This window comes from Choloepus didactylus, chromosome 16, assembly GCF_015220235.1.
Source record: "Choloepus didactylus isolate mChoDid1 chromosome 16, mChoDid1.pri, whole genome shotgun sequence".
Classification (NCBI taxonomy): domain Eukaryota; kingdom Metazoa; phylum Chordata; class Mammalia; order Pilosa; family Megalonychidae; genus Choloepus; species Choloepus didactylus.
Window position 1 is genome coordinate 69278383 of NC_051322.1, and position 20615 is coordinate 69298997.

At 38.8% G+C, this 20615-nt stretch overlaps 1 protein-coding gene across 2 annotated transcripts in view; it reads left to right on the plus strand.

Annotated features, from left to right (window-relative positions):
• Window positions 1–13089, plus strand: part of TWSG1 (twisted gastrulation BMP signaling modulator 1) — a 69967-nt gene extending 56878 nt beyond the window's left edge. For both annotated transcript variants that reach the window (XM_037806313.1, XM_037806312.1), the window contains exons 4-5: window positions 6842–7108; window positions 10119–13089. In XM_037806313.1, the coding sequence (XP_037662241.1) occupies window positions 6842–7108; window positions 10119–10300 (449 nt within the window). In that variant the 3' untranslated portion in view covers window positions 10301–13089. The remainder of the gene's footprint in view (window positions 1–6841; window positions 7109–10118) is intronic.
• The last annotated feature ends 7526 nt before the right edge of the window (window positions 13090–20615 follow it).

A 20615-nucleotide genomic window follows, 5' to 3' on the forward strand; every position in this document is an offset into this window, starting at 1 on the left:
CTGGGGAAAAACAGCCAAAACAGAAACTGAGGAGGCCACACCTCCTTACACCAGTCAGGAGTGACAGGCTGACAGGTGCCACCTGCTGGGCAGGTTAGGGAAAGCACAGCAACTGGAAACCTCACAGGAAAGTCTGTCTTTCCTCTAAGATACACCCTGAATATAACCCCATTCTGAGACCTGAACCTGTTCTGGTCTGGGAAAGTCTGACTGGGGTAACCAAGGCAATCAGGTGCCTAGACAACAGAAAACTACAATCTATACTAGGAAAAATGAAGATATGGCCCAAAGGAAAAACCTTACACCTCAATCAAGATACGGTCGAGATATTGTTTCTCTTTAATGCAACTATCTATTAAATATTTTCAAAGAGATATGCTAAATCAAATAAAAAAAAACAAATCAATGAGTTCAGGGAAGATATAACAAACAAGACGAAGGATATAAAGAAAACACTGGGTAAACATAAGGTAGAAATTGAAAATTTGAAAAAACAACTGGCAGAATCTATGGAAATGGAAGACACAACACACAAGATCAAAAACACAATGGAGACATACAACAGCAGATCTCAAGAGGCAGAACAAAACACTCAGGAACTGGAGAACAAGACACCTGAAATCCTACACACAAAAGAATAGATAAAGAAAAGAATGGAAAAATATGAGCAACATCTCAGGGAATTGAATGACAACATGAAACACATGAATGTAAGTGTCATGGGTGTCCCAGAAGGAGAAGAGAAGGGAAAAGGGGCAGAAGCAATAATAGAGGAAATAATCAATGAAAATCTCCCATCTCTTGTGAAAGATGTAAAATTACAGATCCAAGAAGCACAGCATACCTCAAACAGAATAGATCGGAATAGACCTATGCCAAGATGTTTAATCAGATTATCAAACATCAAAGACAAAGAGAGAATCCTGAAAGCAGCAAGAGAAAAAGGATCCATCACATACAAAGGAAGCTTGATAAGACTATATGCAGATTTCTTAGTAGAAACCATGGAGGAAAGAAGGAAGTGTTGTGATATATTTAAGATACTGAAAGAGAAAAACCACCAACCAAGAATCCTATATCCAGCAAAACTATTCTTCAGTATGAGGGAGGGTGTAAAATATTCTCTAATAAACAGACAATGAGAGAATTTGTGAACAAGATACCTGTGCTACAGGAAATACTAAAGGGAGCACTACAGACAGCTACAAAAAGACAGGAGTTAGAGGTTTGGAACACAGTTTTGGGTGATGGTGGCACAGCAATGTAAGTACACTGAACAAAGATGACTGTGAGTATGATTGAAAGGAAGGTTAAGAGCATGTGGGACACCAGAAGGAAAGAGGAAAGATAAAGACTGGGACTGTATAACTCAGTGAAACCTAGAGTACTCAATAATTGTGATAAAATGTAAATATGTTTTTACATGAGGGAGAACAAATGAATGTCAACCTTGCAGAGTGTTAAAAATAGGGTGGTATTGGGGAAAAAATACAATCAATGCAAACTAGAGACTGTAGTTAACAGAAGCTTCGTATTATGTTTCCTTTAATGTAACAAAGGCAATATACCAAAGCTAAATGCCTATAATAGTGGGACATGAGGGAGGGTATGGGACTCTTGGCATTGGTGATGTCATTTTTTCTACTTTAGTTAAATTCTATCTTTCATTGCTTTTTAGCTTTCATGTTATTTTTTTCTTTCTTTCTCTTTTTCTTTTGTCTCTCTACCTTTGACTCTTCTTCCTCCTTTGTGGAAGAAATGGAGATGTCCTTGTATAGATAGTGGTGATGGTGGTGAAATACATAAATATGTGTACTTTGGATGGAAAGTATGGTGAGCGGACAAAACCATCTTAAAAAGAAAAAACTGATTGAGAAAGAAACCTTGAGGGCACTACATTGAGTGAAATAAGGCAGACACATAAGGACAAATATTGCATGGTCTCACTGATACGAACTAATTATTGTATGTAAACACATAGGTATGAAATGTAAGTTAACAGGATGTAGAACGAGGCTAAAGAATGGGGAGCAGTTACTTATTATGAGCAGAATGTTCAACTAGGTTGATCCTAAGGTTTGGAAGTGGACAGAGGTGACAGTAGCACATTGTGAGAATAACCAACAGTGCTGAATGGTGCGTGAATGTGGTAGAAAGGGGAAGCTAAGAGTCATGTATGTCACCAGAAGGAAAGTTGGAGGTTAAAAGATGGGAATGTATAACACAGTGAATCTTGTGGTGGACGATGTCCATGCTTAACAGTACAAATATTAGAAATCTCTTTCATGAACTAGAACAAATGTATGACACCATAACTAGAAGCTAATAATAGAAGGGTATATAGGGAAAAATATATACCTATTGCAAACTATGTAGTACAATTAACAGTATTTTAACATTCTTTCATCAACAGTAACAAATGTACTATACCAATACTGTGAGTCAACAATAGAGGGCGTCTGGTTATGGGTAGGGGAGGAACTGAGTTTTCTTTTTTGTCTTTATTTCTTTTCTGAGTAATGAAAATGTTCTAAAAATTGAAAAAAAAATTATGGTGATGGATGCACAGCCGTATGATGGTACCATGGGCAATTGATTGTGCACTTTGGATCTTTGGATAATTGTATGGTATGTGAATAATCTCAATAATTTTTTTTTAATGTGGACTTTTCTAATCATAATGCCATATGACCCCTAACAAAATGTAAAAATAATTGTTGGCATAATCTGAAATTCAGTTCATGATAAGTTTCTCCCAATGTCTCAAAAATTTTGTGATTAATTTGTTCAAATCAACCCACACTGGGCCCTCATATTACATTGGTTGTGTCTCGTAGGCCTCCTTCAATCCCGACCTTCCCCCTTTCTTTTTTCTCCCCCATGCCATTGGCTTATTGAAGAAAGAGTGTCATTTGGCCTATTGAACATCCCGTGTTCAGGGTTTGACTGTTTGCTTTTTATGGTTTTCTTTAACATGTTCCTCTGTGTTTCCAGTAATTTTGAAGTTTAACTGTACAACTCAGTTAGATTCAGATTTAACATTTTTTGCAAGAAGACCTCAGGGATAATTCTGTGTGAACTATAGCATAATTCTCAATACTTTGAGTGCAGAAAATAAAAGTTCATTTAGCCTTGAAATTAGAAATATTCTCCTCTTACAATATGACATTGGATAAGGAAATCCTACCATACTCTGTTCTGCAGTGAACAAAGGTCATAGGTCATGTTAAGCGAACTATTGTTTCCTGGTTTTCAGCTTCTAGAATCAACATATAGTAAGTCACAGAAGACTTCATTACATGTAGGCAACAGAATGTAGTTATGAAGCTTGGCGTTATGGAAGTTGGAAGAAGCTGGTATAGGAAAGTGGGAAAGTTGCCAGCATCTTTATCTTCAAATCAGGGAATTAAGAGATGTGAAATAGAAATTAGGTTTATTAATTTAAGATTACAAAGGAAACAAATTGCAGTATTAGAATCATATAATTTTAGGAATATAGGAGAGAGATGGGATTAGTATAAATGAACTCAATCTTCACTTTCTTAGAATTAATGGATAATGTCTGACAGTGCTTTTACTGCTACTTGTATTAATCATTTTTTATTTAAATTCTTGTGGGGGTAACTATCAGAAAAACTAAGAATGAACTTTTAAAGTGGCTGCATCTGGGGAGCTGAGTTGGAGAGAGGAGGAGTGGATAGGAATGTCACTTTGCATTGTAAGCGTTTCTTTAACTCTTTGATTTTTTTTTTCTTTACCAGGCACATTCATTAAAGAAAGTGAAAACTTTGTGGGGTTTTTTTCCCTTAGTCTTAATTTCTGCCCCAAAATATGATTTATTCAAGTAAACCCTACTTTTAACATATTATTTTTTAATGTATGGTGATAATAGGCCAGATATGTAAAAGAATTAAGCATTGATCAATTACATCAGAAAAAATGATTTATATTTATTAGTAGTTACAAGATCAGGGGCACGATCAAGAGAATTTTGGCTTGCTGAAAGAAATAGTATCTAAATTCTGTTCACTTAAAGGACCTGAAATGCTCATCTTTCTATTGATGCCATTGGTTTCCTGATTTTTGACCTTTCTGGCAGTCATTTACAGAGCCTGTTTCTTTACAATTCTTAATATATTTATTTCATGAGAGAATGCCAGAAAGTAACTAAATATCTCAAGAAAATGATCATGTAAAGAACTGACAGCTCAAAAAAGAATCTTTATGGTCAACTACAGAAAAGCTCTCTAACAATGATAAACTTCTAACAGTGATATGCAGGAACATCTGGAGAGAAAAGGACATGCTTCTACAGATCCCCTAAACACTAACTTCACCAGGCAGAAATGTCAAACTGATTTTGATATTCTGTGCTGAGATTAACAACAATAGCAAAAAGACTCACACTTGTTTTAATATTTATTGAAATACCTTTTTTTGTTTATAGGGACAATCAAAGAAAAATACACAATTTTACATGTGGTAGGTCATGTGAAATACAATAAACATACATTTTTGAAACATAGAACAGATTTTAAAAAATCTTCAAAAACAAACTTTAAAGATATGCCTTATTTGTATTTACCTCATTTTTCAGAAAAGCTTTTATTTATTTTCTTCATTTTAATTTATAATCATTCAAGCATTCTAACATCTTATCAGTTTTGTTTTCGGAAACTTCAGAAGTCAATGATAAACTTCTAACAAAGATAAACTCACAATGTTAAACTTCTGGGTGGTGGTGAGATGTTCCCCAGAGAAGTTTTACTTACTGGTGGTTGGTGACTCTCCAACAAGAAACCAATCCACTGTAAATAATGAATATGAACAACTAAGGAATTTCCAGAAATTTTAAAAGGTTACTTGTCCTGAATAGGATATCTCCCACACATCATTGGAGGATCAGAGATATAGTTCATTCGGCTTGAATGAATGTGGAATTCAAAGAGTGCTTAAGGCAGTAAATGGAGATTCAAAATCGGCAAATTAAAAAGAGATGATAGATGAAAATGTTACAATGGTGTCATATTCCTAAATGAAGACTTTTTTAAAATTTGTAACTAGTAAATAGAGATTACATTTCATTTGAATTAACATCTGATTTGGTGCCACTATTACGAGTACAGTTTCAGTAATAATTAGAAGTTATGGGGGGGGAAAAACCCAGAGAAAAGCCATCAGAAAGCACATGTCTTACTATAGGAAAGGGTCTTTTATATCAGTATCTTTCAAATATCTGCTGATTTAAAATCTAGTGTTTTTTGGTCTGGTTATTAAAAAAGGGAATAACCTAATTTTTTATTTAAAAAAAATTCACAGAAGTGAACTGTGCCTAGGATGGTAATAGTGGGTCTAAAATTAGTGAGACAACTGGCTTCCCAAATGTTATACTTTTAAATTGGAAAAATATTGGTACTTAAAACCTGAAAAACACTCTAGAACTGGAAATGGACTCTTGGGTGATTGATTTCTTTCATTCCATTCATAAACCAAAAATATCAAGCAAAATTTGGAAATAAATGGCATTACATTTAAGGGTAACTTCGAATGGGAGAAATAGAGGTCAGAAAAAGTATAATGTGGTTAAAACATAATGTGGTTCAAGAAATCATCCTCTAAGGAAAGGAGAAGAAAAGAGGTATTATATTTTGAAATTTAATAATTAAGACCTACAAAGCCCCTTTTGTAGTTAAATGCCAGTTTTAAAATAAGCTTGTTGACATATTTAAGAAAACATTATTCATGTTGCCAATGAGCATGGAAATCCCCTCGATTCCGAGGTACCACATTACTGGCTGCATATCCCCTTAAAGCTTTCTCTTTCTTAAGTTCAAGAAAACCCACAGCTTTATAGGTATTAATTAAGAAAGGGAGCGAAAATATTTGAAGGCACTTTTAAACAGAGGCCTCCTAGCTAAAAGTAAGAAAAGGAGACCCTAATTTTTCTCTATTAAAAAAAAATACATTCATGAGCTAAATTTCAACTTTGCTCTGAACCTTTACTGTATTCATTACAGTTATCTGAAAGAGAAAAAAGGGTATCAAGGCTTTAACTTTTATAATTATAACATTACATGAGTTCAGATAATGAATGATACAAACGTCACATTGTGTAGGATGACCCTCAACCCTGGTCCGTCTGACCAGTTTCCAGGCACATCATATCAGGTGGCACACAGTTATCTGCCTGTCCCACTGGTGATGTAAGCCCTCATCTCCTGGTCATGCTGGTGTCTGCCAGGTTTCTCCGCCTTAAAATCTCTTCCCCTTATCCTATTCCTCATTATACCTGATGACTCTCATCCGGATCAAGCACCTCTCTGATGGCTGCCTAGTGGGGACTATGCGGAAGAGCTTTCCCTATAGGGACTGGTTGGTTCCTGTTTCATTCACATGGTATTAATCCCTTATTATCATTATTGATTTTGATGTTTAAATTATCAGTTTGTCCAGTGGAAGCCCCTTTCAGGTCGCCTCCTATGTCTTTTCTATGCATCCCATTATTCATTGAGCATTGCCTTCATTCTAGCACAAAAAGGTATTCCCAGCTCATTTTGTACTTTTTCTGATCCAGCCTTGGAGTCAGCCTTTTCTCCAAGGAGCTTGGGTTCCTTTTAGTGGAGGATGGTATTTAGAAAACAAGATCAGGCACTAGGTGTGCTCGTTGCTTCTGGCATGGGGTGTCCTTGCTTCTAGGCGCAATCAGCCAGAAAACTTTGAAAATATGTAAAAATAATGTTAGAAATCACATAGTATGCTGGAGCTTTGACTGCAGAGCGGTAACATGCTGATGTGACAGTGAGAAAAACAAACTTTTATTCTCATTGCCTCCCACCCCCAGGTATGTGTAATCCTCGAAATTATAGCGACACACCTCCAACTTCCAAGAGCACTGTGGAGGAGCTACACGAGCCAATCCCTTCTCTTTTCCGGGCACTCACAGAAGGGGACACGCAGTTGAATTGGAACATCGTTTCCTTTCCTGTTGCAGAAGAACTTTCACATCATGAGAATCTGGTTTCCTTTTTGGAAACTGTGAACCAGCCACACCATCAAAACGTGTCTGTTCCAGGCAACAACGTCCATGCACCTTATGCCAGTGACAAAGGTAACGGTCAACAAGTGCGTTTTCTCTCCCTCCCCCTCACTTTCAGCGTGGTCTATGAAACCTCTATTAAGGTTATGTTTTAGGGCATGCTTTTCCATTTCTATAGTCTTAAGTAAATTCTGGAATTCAGTAACCCTGATCCCAGCATAGATGAGGCATGTTGGCATTTTGTCAAATAGCCTTCATGCTGTGGTGATAGGGCTGTGCTGGAAAATAAATAACCTGTTCCTAATTGTGATTTTTATTTGTTAGCCTTTAATTTCCTTTTCGTTAGATAGCACAGTGCTGCTTAGCTAATGCAGCATTGCTTACCATGGGGAAGATCCGCAGGGTCCCGGTCAAAACGGGTTTTTATAATGGCATCAGGACCATAAATGATGCCAAGGTCATCAGCTGATTTCTTTATGAGCAAATTAGTAGTATTGCAGTCCTATTTCCAGGTATAAAAAACCCTGGCCATTTCTCTGCAGATAAATGCTGTTGGTCGGAAGGAGAAGCTTCTGACGAGAGAATGACTTGTGCGCAGTTGAGCAGCATACTGTAGAACAGTGATTATTGAGGACAGAGCATAGCTTGGTTTTGGCATGTATAGGGTGTGTAACTTTTTAAAAGCTCTTTGATATTTTCAAGTAAAAGCACCACACAGTTTTACTGCGGGAGAATAATTAAGAAAAATTGCAGTTATTTCTTAAGATACGAAATGAACTATGCATAAATAGTATGGTATGTGCTCCTTCTTATTTGGCTATTTGTTGCACCCATCACCACAGAATTACCCTTCTAAAAATAGAAAACTTTTCACATCAACAGTAGAAGAAAAACAATGAGGTCATTGTAAGCGGCTTTGTGGGGGTACCTTTTCATCATGTTGAAGTTACTGAATGACTAGAGCTATTGGCTGGGACACTTGGTAGATTTTTCGAGTAACAGTGATGGGCTACCTTGAGGCCTGCTAAGGACTCGCTAACTCGAGGCATGCTGGGTGGTCTCAGGGCACTGGCAGCCCATACAACCCTAGCCCTGGCCTCCTTGTAAGTCTTCCACCTCCTGAGGCTGCTGCAACACTTGGTTGTGTTTATACTCTTGTTTTCTTTTCTCACTCTTAAAATATTTATTCTTGCCTAGGTCTGGTATCTTTGACCTTGACAAAATCTGTGTTTGTTTTGTTTCATTTTGTTTCATTTGGGGATTTTTAAGACCATACAACTCTTAGGTGTTAAAATGATATCAAATTGAATTCTGGATAGCTCTCTGGCTTTGCGCTCCCAACCTATAAGGTCATTCTTCTAACAGAAGCAGGTTCCAGCTCCTTAGCATAGCCCACAAAGTCTTTCTATGATGTTTACTCCATGTATCCCCTCCAACCTTATACTCAGAATTCCAGAGTGCCTCCATGCTTTTGAACATTGCATTCCGGTGCATGGAATAGCCACTGTTCCCATTCATTTTCACCATCCTGGAAACTCCAGCTCTCCTTCGCGACATAGCTAAAGTTTCTCCTCCCTGAAGCCTTCCTAGGCACCAGTTCCCCAAGTAGAGTTACACACTTCCTGCTTCTCCTCCCCACATTTGCTGTTCTGTTTGTAGTGTGGTTTAGACTGATGGGTCTACCATGCTTTACCTAGTTCCTTGGATTCTCTTACTACTCTTTGAGTCCCCAAAGGCCATCCCGTAATAGGTGTTCAAAAACTATTGGTTGAATAAATACATGAAGCAGATTTAGTCAGTACCAATCACTTGGAGATTCAAATGCGCCCACTTCCTGCTTGCAGCCACCCACTTCTAGTCTGTCCCATTACTGCTGTGCTGGTCCCCCTGATTTTCCTCTTTAAACAAGTCCCACCCTATCTACTCAGTGGTGCCTCCTGATAACCAATGTCTACTGCAATCAGGCTTGTCTCCACTCCACCCCCATGTGTACACTACACCCATTTCCTTGTGGCTCTCCTTGTATAGTTACCTGGTAGCTTCATTTTTAATTCTTCTTCCTAATACAAGCCCAACTTTTTCCATTAAGCCTTCCCCAACTATTGAGAAAACTGCTGATCTATCAGTTCTATAAATGACTCTGTAAGATATCTTGGCCTTTAATCATATGCTCTCTATTATTGGTTTGTATTGTCCTTTATTTGTTTTATGTATCTCATCCTCCTAGATAGACGTGTGGGCTTAACCAACAGGAGAACTCGAAACTGAAACAGTCAAAATCTGCCTTGGTTCACAGAGGCAGAAAGTAGATTAGAGGTTACCAGGGACAGGGGAGAGGGGACAATAGGGAGTTACTGCTTCATAGGTACAGAGTTTCTGTTTGGAGTCATGAAAAAGTCTTGGTAACGGATGGTGGTGATGGTAGCACAACCCTGTGAATGGCTGAGCATCAGTGAATTGTACACTTGAAAATGGTTAAAAAGGAAAACTTTGAGTTGTAACTGTGTTACCACAATAAAAACTTAAAAACAAATTTTAAAAATCTGCCTTGAGATGTAGGACAGGAAATCCCTTTTAGTAATAAGAATATTTTTAGGCACTAATACTTATTTGTGCCAACCATTGCTAATCACTTTGCATCATTTGAATTATTTGTTTGTTGTATTTTATGGGAAATACTCAGTATAACCTTAGAACAAGTATTTTTTTCAAACCTCTTTTAGCTGGAGAATTCTTTCCTTGTAGGAAATCTTATCAGAAAGGCTCAGTTTAAAAAGCACAGCTCTGGAGCATAGCAACTGTTCTTAGACATGATAATTTCATCTTCGGATCAATGTCTGAACTCAGATTAAACGGAAATAAAAAGGAAGCCCTTTGTGTTTTTCATCTGGAATGGGAGGATCTGGCTTCCTTTTCAACAGAATTCACAAGTGGGTATCTTTTTTCCAATGCTTCCTCTGCCCTCCTGTACGGACAGCGATAAAAGATCTAAGATGCGTAGCTGCATGGTACTCAGCAGGGCATCAGAGCATTTCCCATCTTGCCTCTTTCTTGCTCTGAAGTCCTCAGTTTTCCTTTTCAGAGCACATGTGCACCGTGGTTTATTTTGACGACTGCATGTCCATACATCAGTGTAAGATCTCCTGCGAGTCCATGGGGGCGTCCAAATACCGCTGGTTCCACAATGCCTGCTGCGAGTGCATTGGGCCGGAGTGCATCGACTACGGCAGCAAAACCGTCAAGTGCATGAACTGCATGTTCTGAAGCCGCGAGAGAAATGTAGACCAAAGCAGTGTCATCAGGAAGAAAGGTACGGAAAGTTGTTCGGGGAGCTCTTCTGCTGGCATCAGTTTGCCCGTGATTTAAGAAGATGTAAGGAATTTAGACTGAGTTGCTTTTAAAATATGACTCATGTAGTAATTTGTTAAATTATATTGCTATAACTGCTCTTACTGACCCTGTTGCCCGCTAGCGATAAAGCCTTTCCTTCGACTGCATGTACAACTTTGGTCACAGAAGGAAGCGAGTACATAGAGGACTCCGTGATAGATCTGAGGTTCCTGGAATAGTGACTGAGGGCATTTTCTTCCACCATCCCCAAAGCCTTTTGTTTGGAAAGTGCTGGCAGAAGCATGTTAAAGGAAGTTACAATTTCTGCAGTGTACCACTCCTCGGACCCTGAGTGTTTATAGTTGTATGCCATTGTCAACTGTGCCTTTTATTGTCTGTTCTAAACATAGGGTAGATGCTCAAATATAGCTCTTTCAGAACTCACAGAAAAATCACCATTAAAAAGCCTCATTTCAGCTTTTTAATGTTGGTTTTAGAAAGTAAATGCTTATTATATTTTACTCATTAAAACAATTACGTAGTAGAATCTGACCTATAATGCACATGCTGACAAAGCTTCAGGAAAAGTGTCTCATTCTCCTCCACTCCCCCTGCCCAGAAGGCCAAAGGGGGTGGTGATGAAGACTTTTCACCGAGAACTTCAGGGTGTGCTGCTATGGAACGGCGTTAAGGGCACTGTGGGGTAAATAATTAGGAAGTTAAAGCATTTCTTGTGACTTGTGGAACCAGCCTAGAGAACACCAGGAATGGGGTGTTCTCTAAACATGGTCTGCTAAATCAGACCATAATGGAGCACCAGGAAATGAAAGGTACAGCCCAAGGTCGAAGTTGGGCTGGAAGTCTGGAAGGCCCCCTCTCGGGCTCAGGGCTCACCTGGGTGAGCGATAGCGGGGGAATCAAGGGAAGAGAATTTAAGAATATGAACAGGCAGGGCCGAAAATGCTGGAAATTATGATGGGAAACAAACTTTGAATTATTTATACTATTTTTATTTCATGATCGTTCCTTTGTTAAGTTTATGTCTGGATCTAATGTTTTTATTGAACTAGTATAATAAGATAGTGGGCTGTGAAGATTACAAAACTAAAAAAAATTTCTGTTCAAGATGATATTAACTCCAATACACTACAGAATATTTGTCTGCTTTTTATATAATGTTTCAATAGAAGCATAAGTACTATGTGTCCTTCATAGTAATAAAATTCCAGTCTTCAAATATGAATCTAAAGCATAAATATTTATATTATAGAGACTCTTAACTTTATAGGATTTCTAATTTTTGTAGTGCATATTTGAATTACAAGTAACTTTTCAGAGCACCTCTTATATTCTAAATATTTTAGCATTCACAGATAGGTAATGCTCTTCGATACATTTTGTATTATTCATTATCTGAACTCATGTAGTATTATAATTATAAAAGTTAAAGCTTTGATACCCTTTCTTCTCTTTCAGATAACTGTAATAATACAGTAAAGGTTCAGAACAAAGTTGAAATTTAGCTCATGAATGTATTTTTTTTTTAATAGAAAAAAATTAGGGTCTCCTTTTCTTACTTTTAGCTAGGAGGCCTCTGTTTAAAAGTGCCTTCAAACATTTTCGCTTCCTTTCTGAATTAATACCTATAAAGCTGTGGGTTTTCTTGAACTTAAGAAAGAGAAAGCTTTAAGGGGATTTGCCGCCAGTAATGTGTTACCTCAAAATCAAGGGGATTTCCATGTTCCTTGGCATTTTCTTAAATATGTCAACAAGCTTATTTTTAAACTGGTATTTAACTACAAAAGGGCTTTGTAGGTCTTAATTATTAAATTTCAAAATATATATCTCTTTTCTTCTCCTTTCCTTAGAGGATGATTTCTTGAACCACTTTGTGTTTTAACCACATTATACTTTTTCTTACCTCTATTTCTCCCATTCGAAGTTACCCTTAAATGTAATGCCATTTATTTCCAAATTTTGCTTGATGTTTTTGGTTTATGAATGGAACGAAAGAAATCAATCACCCAAATAGTCCGTTTCCAGTTCTAGAGTGTTTTTCAGGTTTTATGTACCAGTACTTTTCCAATTTAAAAGTATAGCATTTGGGAAGCCAGTTGCCTCACTATATTTAGACCCACTATTACCATCCCAGGCACAGTTCACTTCTGTGAATGTTTTTAAAATAAAAAATTAGGTTTTTCCCTATTTTAGTAACCAGACCAAAAAAACACTGGATTTTAAAATCAGTAAATATTTGAAAGACACATATATAAAAGACTCTTTCCTATAGTAGGTCATGTGCTTTCTGATGGCTTTTCTCTGGGTCTCCCCCCACCCCATAACTTCTAATTGTTACTGAAACTGTATTCATAATAGTGGCACCAAATCAAATGTTAATTCAAATAAAATCTAGTCTCTATTTACTAGTAACAAATTTTAAAAAAGTCTTCATTTAGGGATATGACTTCTAAAGTTTCCAAAAACAAAATTGATAAGGTGTTAGAATGTTTGAACAATTATAAATTAAAATGGAGAAAAGAAACAAAAGCTTTTCTGAAAAATGTAGTAAATATAAATAAGGCATATTTTAAAGTTTGTGTTTGAAGATTTTTAAAAATCTGTTCTGCATTCCAAAAGCGTATGTTTATTGTATTTCATATGACCTACCACATGTAAAATTGTGTATTTTTCTCTGATTGTCCCTATAAAAAAAAAATTATTTTAATAAATAGTAAAACAAGTGTGAGTCTTTTTGTTATTGTTGTTAATCTCAGCACAGAATACCAAAATCAGTTTGATGTTTCTGCCTGGTGAAGTTAGTGTTTAAGGGATCAGTTGAAGCATGTCCTTTTCTCTCCAGATGCCCCTGCATATTCTGTTGAAACAAGGAACTGTTAACAATTTGCTCTCTGTTTTTCCATATGCTTTACTCAAACACAGACGAAGCTTTGAAATGAAAGTACCCATCTCTTTGCTCTAGGGGTCCAGTGTCAGGTGGCTTTACCAGAGCTAGTGAAGGCTGGTGTGGTGGTTTGGAGCTGAATGTACCCCAGAAAATTATGTTCTTAAAGCTAATCCATTTCTGTGGGTGTGAACCTATTGTAAGTAGGACCTTTTGATGAGGTTAGTTCAGTTAAGGCATGGACCAGGGTGGGTCTTAATCTTCTTACTGGAGTCCTATATAAATGGGATGAACACAGAGAGCAAGAAAGCAAGCCACAGAAGCAAGGAGCTGAAAGCAACAAAACCCAGAAAGGAAGGGAGAGACCAGCAGTTGCCGCCATGTGCATTGCCATGTGGTAGAGGAGCCAGGGATCACCGGCAGCTGGTCCTTGGGAAGAAAGCATTGCCTTGATGATACTTTGATTGGGACATTTTTCTCAGCCTCAGAACTGTAAGCTAATAAATTCCCATTGTTAAGCTAACTCATCTTGGCAGCCTGGGAAACTAAAACAGTTGGAATGAGTTACAAAAAGATCAAGGTAGGGAAGTAACTCCTGGTTCTCCCACAGTGAGTCTCACAGGATAATATTGTCAGTAGAATTGAGAGCCACTTGGCTGCACTATAGTAGTAAAATCAGTGTTATTTCACAGAATTCACATTCTTACGGCCTATCGAATGTAGGAGGCTCCTGAGAAAGGGGAACAAATAAAGAGGACAAGGACCCACCCAACGGAGGAGAAGGATGCATCTGAAGAAGTCAAGGAAGCATGGTGCATTTGGTTGGGAACGGTGTCAGGGGGCAGTGAGTTGCATGGGCCTGGAAGTCGGAAGCCACCAAAGCTAGAGGTGCAGGCCTCGGAAGGGAAGGTCTTCTAAGGTAGAGAAGCCAGAAGAGACCCAAAGAGAGCTAGGGCAGTGCCTGGGGGTGGGCCTCCCCATCAGGCCACCCTAACCTTGCACGTTTGGAGTTAACTACTAAGCCAGGCAGATCCCACCTGTAAGCTTGCAGGTGTTAGGAATTATGACTCTTAGAACATTTAACTTTATCTTAATCAATTAAAAATATATTTGTATATAGCCTTTGATTTTCAAGTCTGTGCATGAAGCCTGGAGTCAGCAACAGCTCCCAGGCTCAGCTTTTGCCATGAGATTGCTCAGTGCAGGAACAATAAGAAGGATTTCTGCCCTGAGTGCTGGGGACTCACAGAAAAGAACAGAGCCACATACCGGTCATGGTGACAGAATGGCCTGAGCTGATAGAAGTTAGCCAGGTCTCTTTTTGTACTACCTTGCACAGTCACTCCTGAAGTGGCTGTATTTCCTGTCCTCCAAACTTGTGCACTTCACCCTGCAGCTGGAGTGGTCTTTCTAAAACACGTGAGCAGGTAATTAACTGAGGTCATAATTTGTGTTTTCTTCTTCCAGTTGCTTCCCTTCTTCCTATAGCTTCCTGCCCTGTTCCGGTTTGTTGATGCTGCTGTTAGGCAAAACACCAGAAATGGATTGGCTTTTATAAAGGGGGTTTATTTTGTTACAAATTTATTGTCCTGAGGCCATAGAAGTATCCAAACTAAGGATCAACAAGAGGATACCTTCACTGAAGAATAGTCGATGATGTCCGGAATACCTCTGTCAGCTGGGAAGGCCGTGGCTGGTATCTGCCGTTCCTTTGCTCCCAGGTTACATTTCAAATGGCTTTCTCCAAAATGTTGCTGGGTCTCTCTTAGCTTCTTCAGCTTCTGTGCATCAAAGCATCAGAGTCCTCTCTTAGCTTCTCCGGAGCATACTTTGGGCTATCATCTCTAAATGTCTCCAAGCATCTCCAAATGTTAGCGTCAATGTCAGCTCTTAGCTTCTCTCCAAAATGTCCCTCTCAGGTGCTCTGAGCTCCGTCTGTTTGTGAGCTCTCTTATAGGACCCTAGTGATTTAATTAAGTCTCACCCTGAATGGGCGGGGTCCATATCTACATGGAGATAATTCAGTTAGAGGTCTAACCCACAGTTGATTGAGTCACATCTCCATGGAAACAACCAAAAGATTAATGTCTGCCCTCACAAGATTGCATTAAAGAATATGACTTTTGGGGGGACGTAATATGTCCAAACCTGGCACATACTCCCATCCCCAATTCCAAGCAGATAGCAAGGTCTTTGTGCCCCTTGACCTCAGAGAGAATGGAAGTAGGAGAAGTGAGAGACAACCTGGTCCTCCAGAAGTCTCAGCCCCTGGAGGGGATTACGCTGGGGTGGGATGGGGGCTGGGAGGTCTTGAGTGCCCTGGGACAGAAGCTGCAGGAGGCCGGGGCTCCCAACTGGTGGAGACTGTGCCTGCTTTGAGGCAGTGCAGGAGCCTAGCCCTCTTTGTCCAGGCCCCCCAAATCTGCAGGATTCTTGTGAGACCCAAAATGGATTGCAGAGCCTCTCTCCTGGCCGACGTTGGATGGGGTGGGGCTTAAAGTCCGATTTAATTTGATTTAAAGAAAATAATGCAGTCACACCTAGCTTTGTGGAATGACATGTATGGTCCCAGCCAGGCCTTGACCCCACTGCTCTCAGGCCACATTCTCCCCTGGTGGCTTCTATCACTGCAGGCACCCCCTCCTTCATACACCAAGTTCATTTCCACCTGGTGCTTTTGCTGCATTTTCTCCAGATCTGGTCCTGCGTTCTTCCCACCACTGCCCAAATATCATCTCTCTCAGGAGGTCTTCTCAGACCCCACCCTAGACCCCTTGCCCTGTTTTATAATGTAGTAGCAGGCAACTATCCAAAAGTACTTATTTATGAGTTATGGGTTTTTCATCTATTCCGTACTGGAATGGGACGTCTTTTGCTGGTCGCTGCCCTGAACACAGTTCCCGGTGCCTGAAAGTGGCCAACATGCAGCAGGCACAGCATAGTGTTTGGGCAAATGGCTGATCTCGGGGCCTTTTGCCCTCCTGCTTCAAGCAGTGGCCCCTCATGACCCTCAGATAATTCCCAGCAGCGCCTGCAGTCTGGTCCAGTCCACCCCTCCAGGCCTACCTCCGGCCCCTCATTTCACAGCCTAGGGGAAGTCTCAGGGAACTACTTACAGTTCCTTTGCAAACGCTGTTTCCTCTGCTCCTGCCCTTCACCCCTTTCAGTAACTGACTGATCCTTCTCCTTGGCCACAGGGAATTCCTCACCTTCCCCATAACCCTGCACAGCAGGTAGCCATGCCCTGGTAAGCGTCATGCTTGCACCTGAGGTCTGGGTTTGGAGGGACCCTTTGCAGGTGTTGCACATGCACCTTTCACCAGGAGGCTGTCTTTCCGGACTGCTCTACCATGGAGGTATTAGGGGAGACCAGGGGCATCTTAGCAACCAAACAACAGGTGGTGGTGGTTGTGACCTTTTTGGTGTCCTTAAGGGCAATTTTTGTTTGCAGGAAAGACTATTCAGAAGTTAATTTTACTTTTAAAAATTAATGTTCATGGAACTATTACGTGTTCAGAAAGCACAATGTATTCAACCTACTCTCAAAGGTTTAGAAAATAGATGACGGATGGGTGGGTGGGTGGGTGGATGGATGGATGGATGGACAGATACATAGATGATTGATAGATAGGTAGATAGATAGGATGATACAACAAATGTGGGAAAATGTTAAAAGTTGGTGGATCTGGATATCTGTGTATGGGGTATGTTGGAGTTCTCTGTATAGGTTTTGTATTATTTTTGTAACTGTCCCGTAAGTTTGAAATTACTTCAAAATAAAAAGTTTTAAAAATTAGTGTTCAATTTATTTAGTTTACAAAATCAAAAATCTAATTCTTCCATAACCTTTTAAAACTGTTTACAGATATTACTTCTATCTAATAATAAATGTATGTATCTAGCAATAACTTTTACAGGGCCTGCAATGACTGTTTGCCAAGTATTTATACAAGTAGTAAATTAAACTCGCAAATAAGGGGAACCTGTTGTAAGTTCCAAGTCTGCACATAAAGATTTCAACTTGAAATCAAGCCTAATTCAATGATGCATTTTATATTGACACTACAAGGGTGCTCTCGAATAAGCCAAATCCTCTGCAACATTCAAATATGCCAATTCTTACAAAAATTTTAATAATCTGGTTTTGATTCTTTTATCCTAGATTCTCTAAATCATTCCAAGGTTGAAAAACAGTTTCCAATTAAGCAAGACACTTAACTAAGGTTTCATATGACCTCAGTAAAAATAAATGCCAGAAAACTTGAAAACTGATAGAAGCCAGATTGGAGAACAAATCTTCAGCCAAGATTTAGCCAGATGTGCAACCAAAACTGGTCCTCAAAGAGGGCGTGTCCCTGGAGGAGCAGGCCCAGGGCTTGCTCTTTGAAGACAAGTCATCACCGAGAGGAAGAGCAGGTACAGTCAATTCCCAGATTTGCCAATCAGTTAGCTCATTCCCCTGCCCAGGGGCAGAGAAAGGCCCAGAGGTACCTCTGGTTAAAGGAAAAGATTCTCAAGGAGGAGCCCCATAACCCAAGTAGTCTCTTGGCTCCCAACTTCTCGTAGAAGTCTGCGCTTCCCATATGGGTAGGAAGTAACTTGATTGGATTTTGACCTTTACCTCTTATGATACATTTTCCTCTTTTTCTCTAAATATCCTTTGATGAAATCCTCAAGTATGGAATGTCTTTATGGAATAACTCCTAAGAACTTCGAAGCTGAGAGAATCTTGCAACTTTCCATGTTCATGGGATCACGCAACTCTTTAAAATGATGCTGGGCTGAATTGGGGTGATCTCAGATGACTTTACTTAACTAGTCGCCACAGCTTTGACATCTTTCTATGGGAATGATGTGTGTCTACTGTGAAAACACAAAACCAGCCCCTGGTCCACTTTTATACTAGCCAGATTTTAGTGCAACTGGAAACATGTTAAAAATATTTATCCACTCCTGGGTATATACCCAAAAGAATTGAAAGCAAGGACTCAAACAGACACTTGTACATCAATGTTCATAGCAACATCATTCACAATAGCCAAAGGGTGGAAACAAGGGTCCCTCAGCAGATGAATGGAGCAACACAATGTGGTGTTACAGGCAGTGAAATAATGTTCAGCCATAAACCGGCATGAAGTTCTGACACATGCGATGACGTAGGAAAATATAATGGAAAACATGATGCTGAGTTTAATGAGGCAGACACAAAAAGACAAATATTTTATGATCTCACTGATATGAAATATCTAGAATAAGAAAATTCATAGAGTCAAAAAGTAAATGAGAGGTTACCATTGAAAGGACTGGGGGAGGGGAATTGGGGGCTTATTTCTTAATGGGTACAGAGCTTCTCTTTTGGATGATGAAGAAGTTTTGGTAATGAGTGGTATTGTAACATTGTAAATTGTAAATATAATTAATGCCACTGAATTGTATCCTCAAAAATGGTTAAAATGGCAAATTTTATGTTAATATATATATAGTATATGTTTTTAATATTTAAATGCCTGTGTTTTTCATTTGCTTCTCAGCAATTAATTGTTTTCCTTGCCTGACATTACATATTTTTACAAATGTATTCTAGCAAAATCAATCAAGGAATATTCCTTTAGTTAAAGTATGAAGGGAAATTCTATGAAGGCCAATTGGAATCTCAAGTATGTGTTATACTTTCTGAGGATTTTGAGTTTTAATAAAAGGCATTGTAAAGATCATCCATAAACAATGATTTATTCCTCAATTTCTACATATGGTATTATCTAAGCTTATTCATAAATCATAAAGGGGCAATTCAGTAATAATTTGTTACTTTTTTATTTCCTTTATCCAGATATATATGAGGTACTAAAAAATGGGTGACCAGAAAATTTAATAACTCTATCAGGTCCAATACTTCAGCTGCAGGGAGCCCAGAAAAAAATTTTATTTATTTTTAAGTCTTGCGTGTAGAGTACAAGCAATTCCTTCCTTCTGATGTGAGTCTAATCATGTATTCACTGCCTTTGAATAAAGTCCAAGATCATGTGTATTTTCTTAACAATTTTGGATTTGCCTCTTATTCAGTGGCTTTTTCCACTGGATTGCTGCTGAGATTTTCTTCTGGATACTGCTAAAGGATTCTTAAGGTGGTTGTTTTTTTTTTTTTAGGAGAATAAATTGGAGTGTTATTAATTAGACTTTTTAAAGCCAGGCCTATTAATTTTGGGGAATAAAGCATATACTGCTGAGAATCAGTGTGTAAATTGGTTTTGGGTTACAGTGACAGTGAATTACTGGCAGGAAGCTGTGGGCATTTTCGAATATCTTCTCAGTGGGACAGTTTTATTCTGAGGAATCTCAGCATGTTGAGTGTGTGTTTATGAGTTGGACGGTTGACAGAACTGGGCCTCAGCAGGGCAGTAAGTGATACCGGGAGATGGTTGTAGTAGGTAAAGATTTTGCCCGGGTAACATTCGGATGTGTTTTTGTTTGTCCTTAGTTTTTTTTTTTTTTTTTTTTTTAATTTTTAATTCAATTTTATTGAAATATATTCATATACCATACAATCATCCAAAGTGTACAATCAACTGTTCACAGTACCATCATAGAGTTGTGCGTTCATCACCCCAATCTATTTTTTGAACATTCTCCTTGTACCAGAAAAAGTGAAAATAAGAATAAAAAAAAAAGTAAAGAAGAACACCCAAATCATCCCCCCCCACCCTATTTTTCTTTTCTTTTTTTTTTTTAATCATCATTTTATTGAGATATATTCACATACCACGCAGTCATACAAAACAAATTGTACTTTCGATTGTTTACAGTACCATTACATAGTTGTACATTCATCACCTAAATCAATCCCTGACACCTTCATTAGCACACACACAAAAATAACAAGAATAATAATTAGAGTGAAAAAGAGCAATTGAAGTAAAAAAGAACACTGGGTACCTTTGTCTGTTTGTTTGCTTCCCCTACTTTTCTACACATCCATCCATAAACTAGACAAAGTGGAGTTTGGTCCTTATGACATTCCCAATCCCACTGTGACCCCTCATAAGCTACATTTTTATACAACTGTCTTCGAGATTCATGGGTTCTGGGTTGTAGTTTAATAGTTTCAGGTATCCACCACCAGCTACCCCAATTCTTTAGAACCTAAAAAAGGTTGTCTAAAGTGTGCGTAAGAGTGCCCACCAGAGTGATCTCTCGGCTCGTTTTGGAATCTCTCTGCCACTGAAGCTTATTTCATTTCCTTTCACATCCCCCTTTTGGTCAAGAAGATGTTCTCCATCCCACGATGCCGGGTCTACATTCCTCCCCGGGAGTCATATTCCACGTTGCCAGGGAGATTCACTTCCCTGG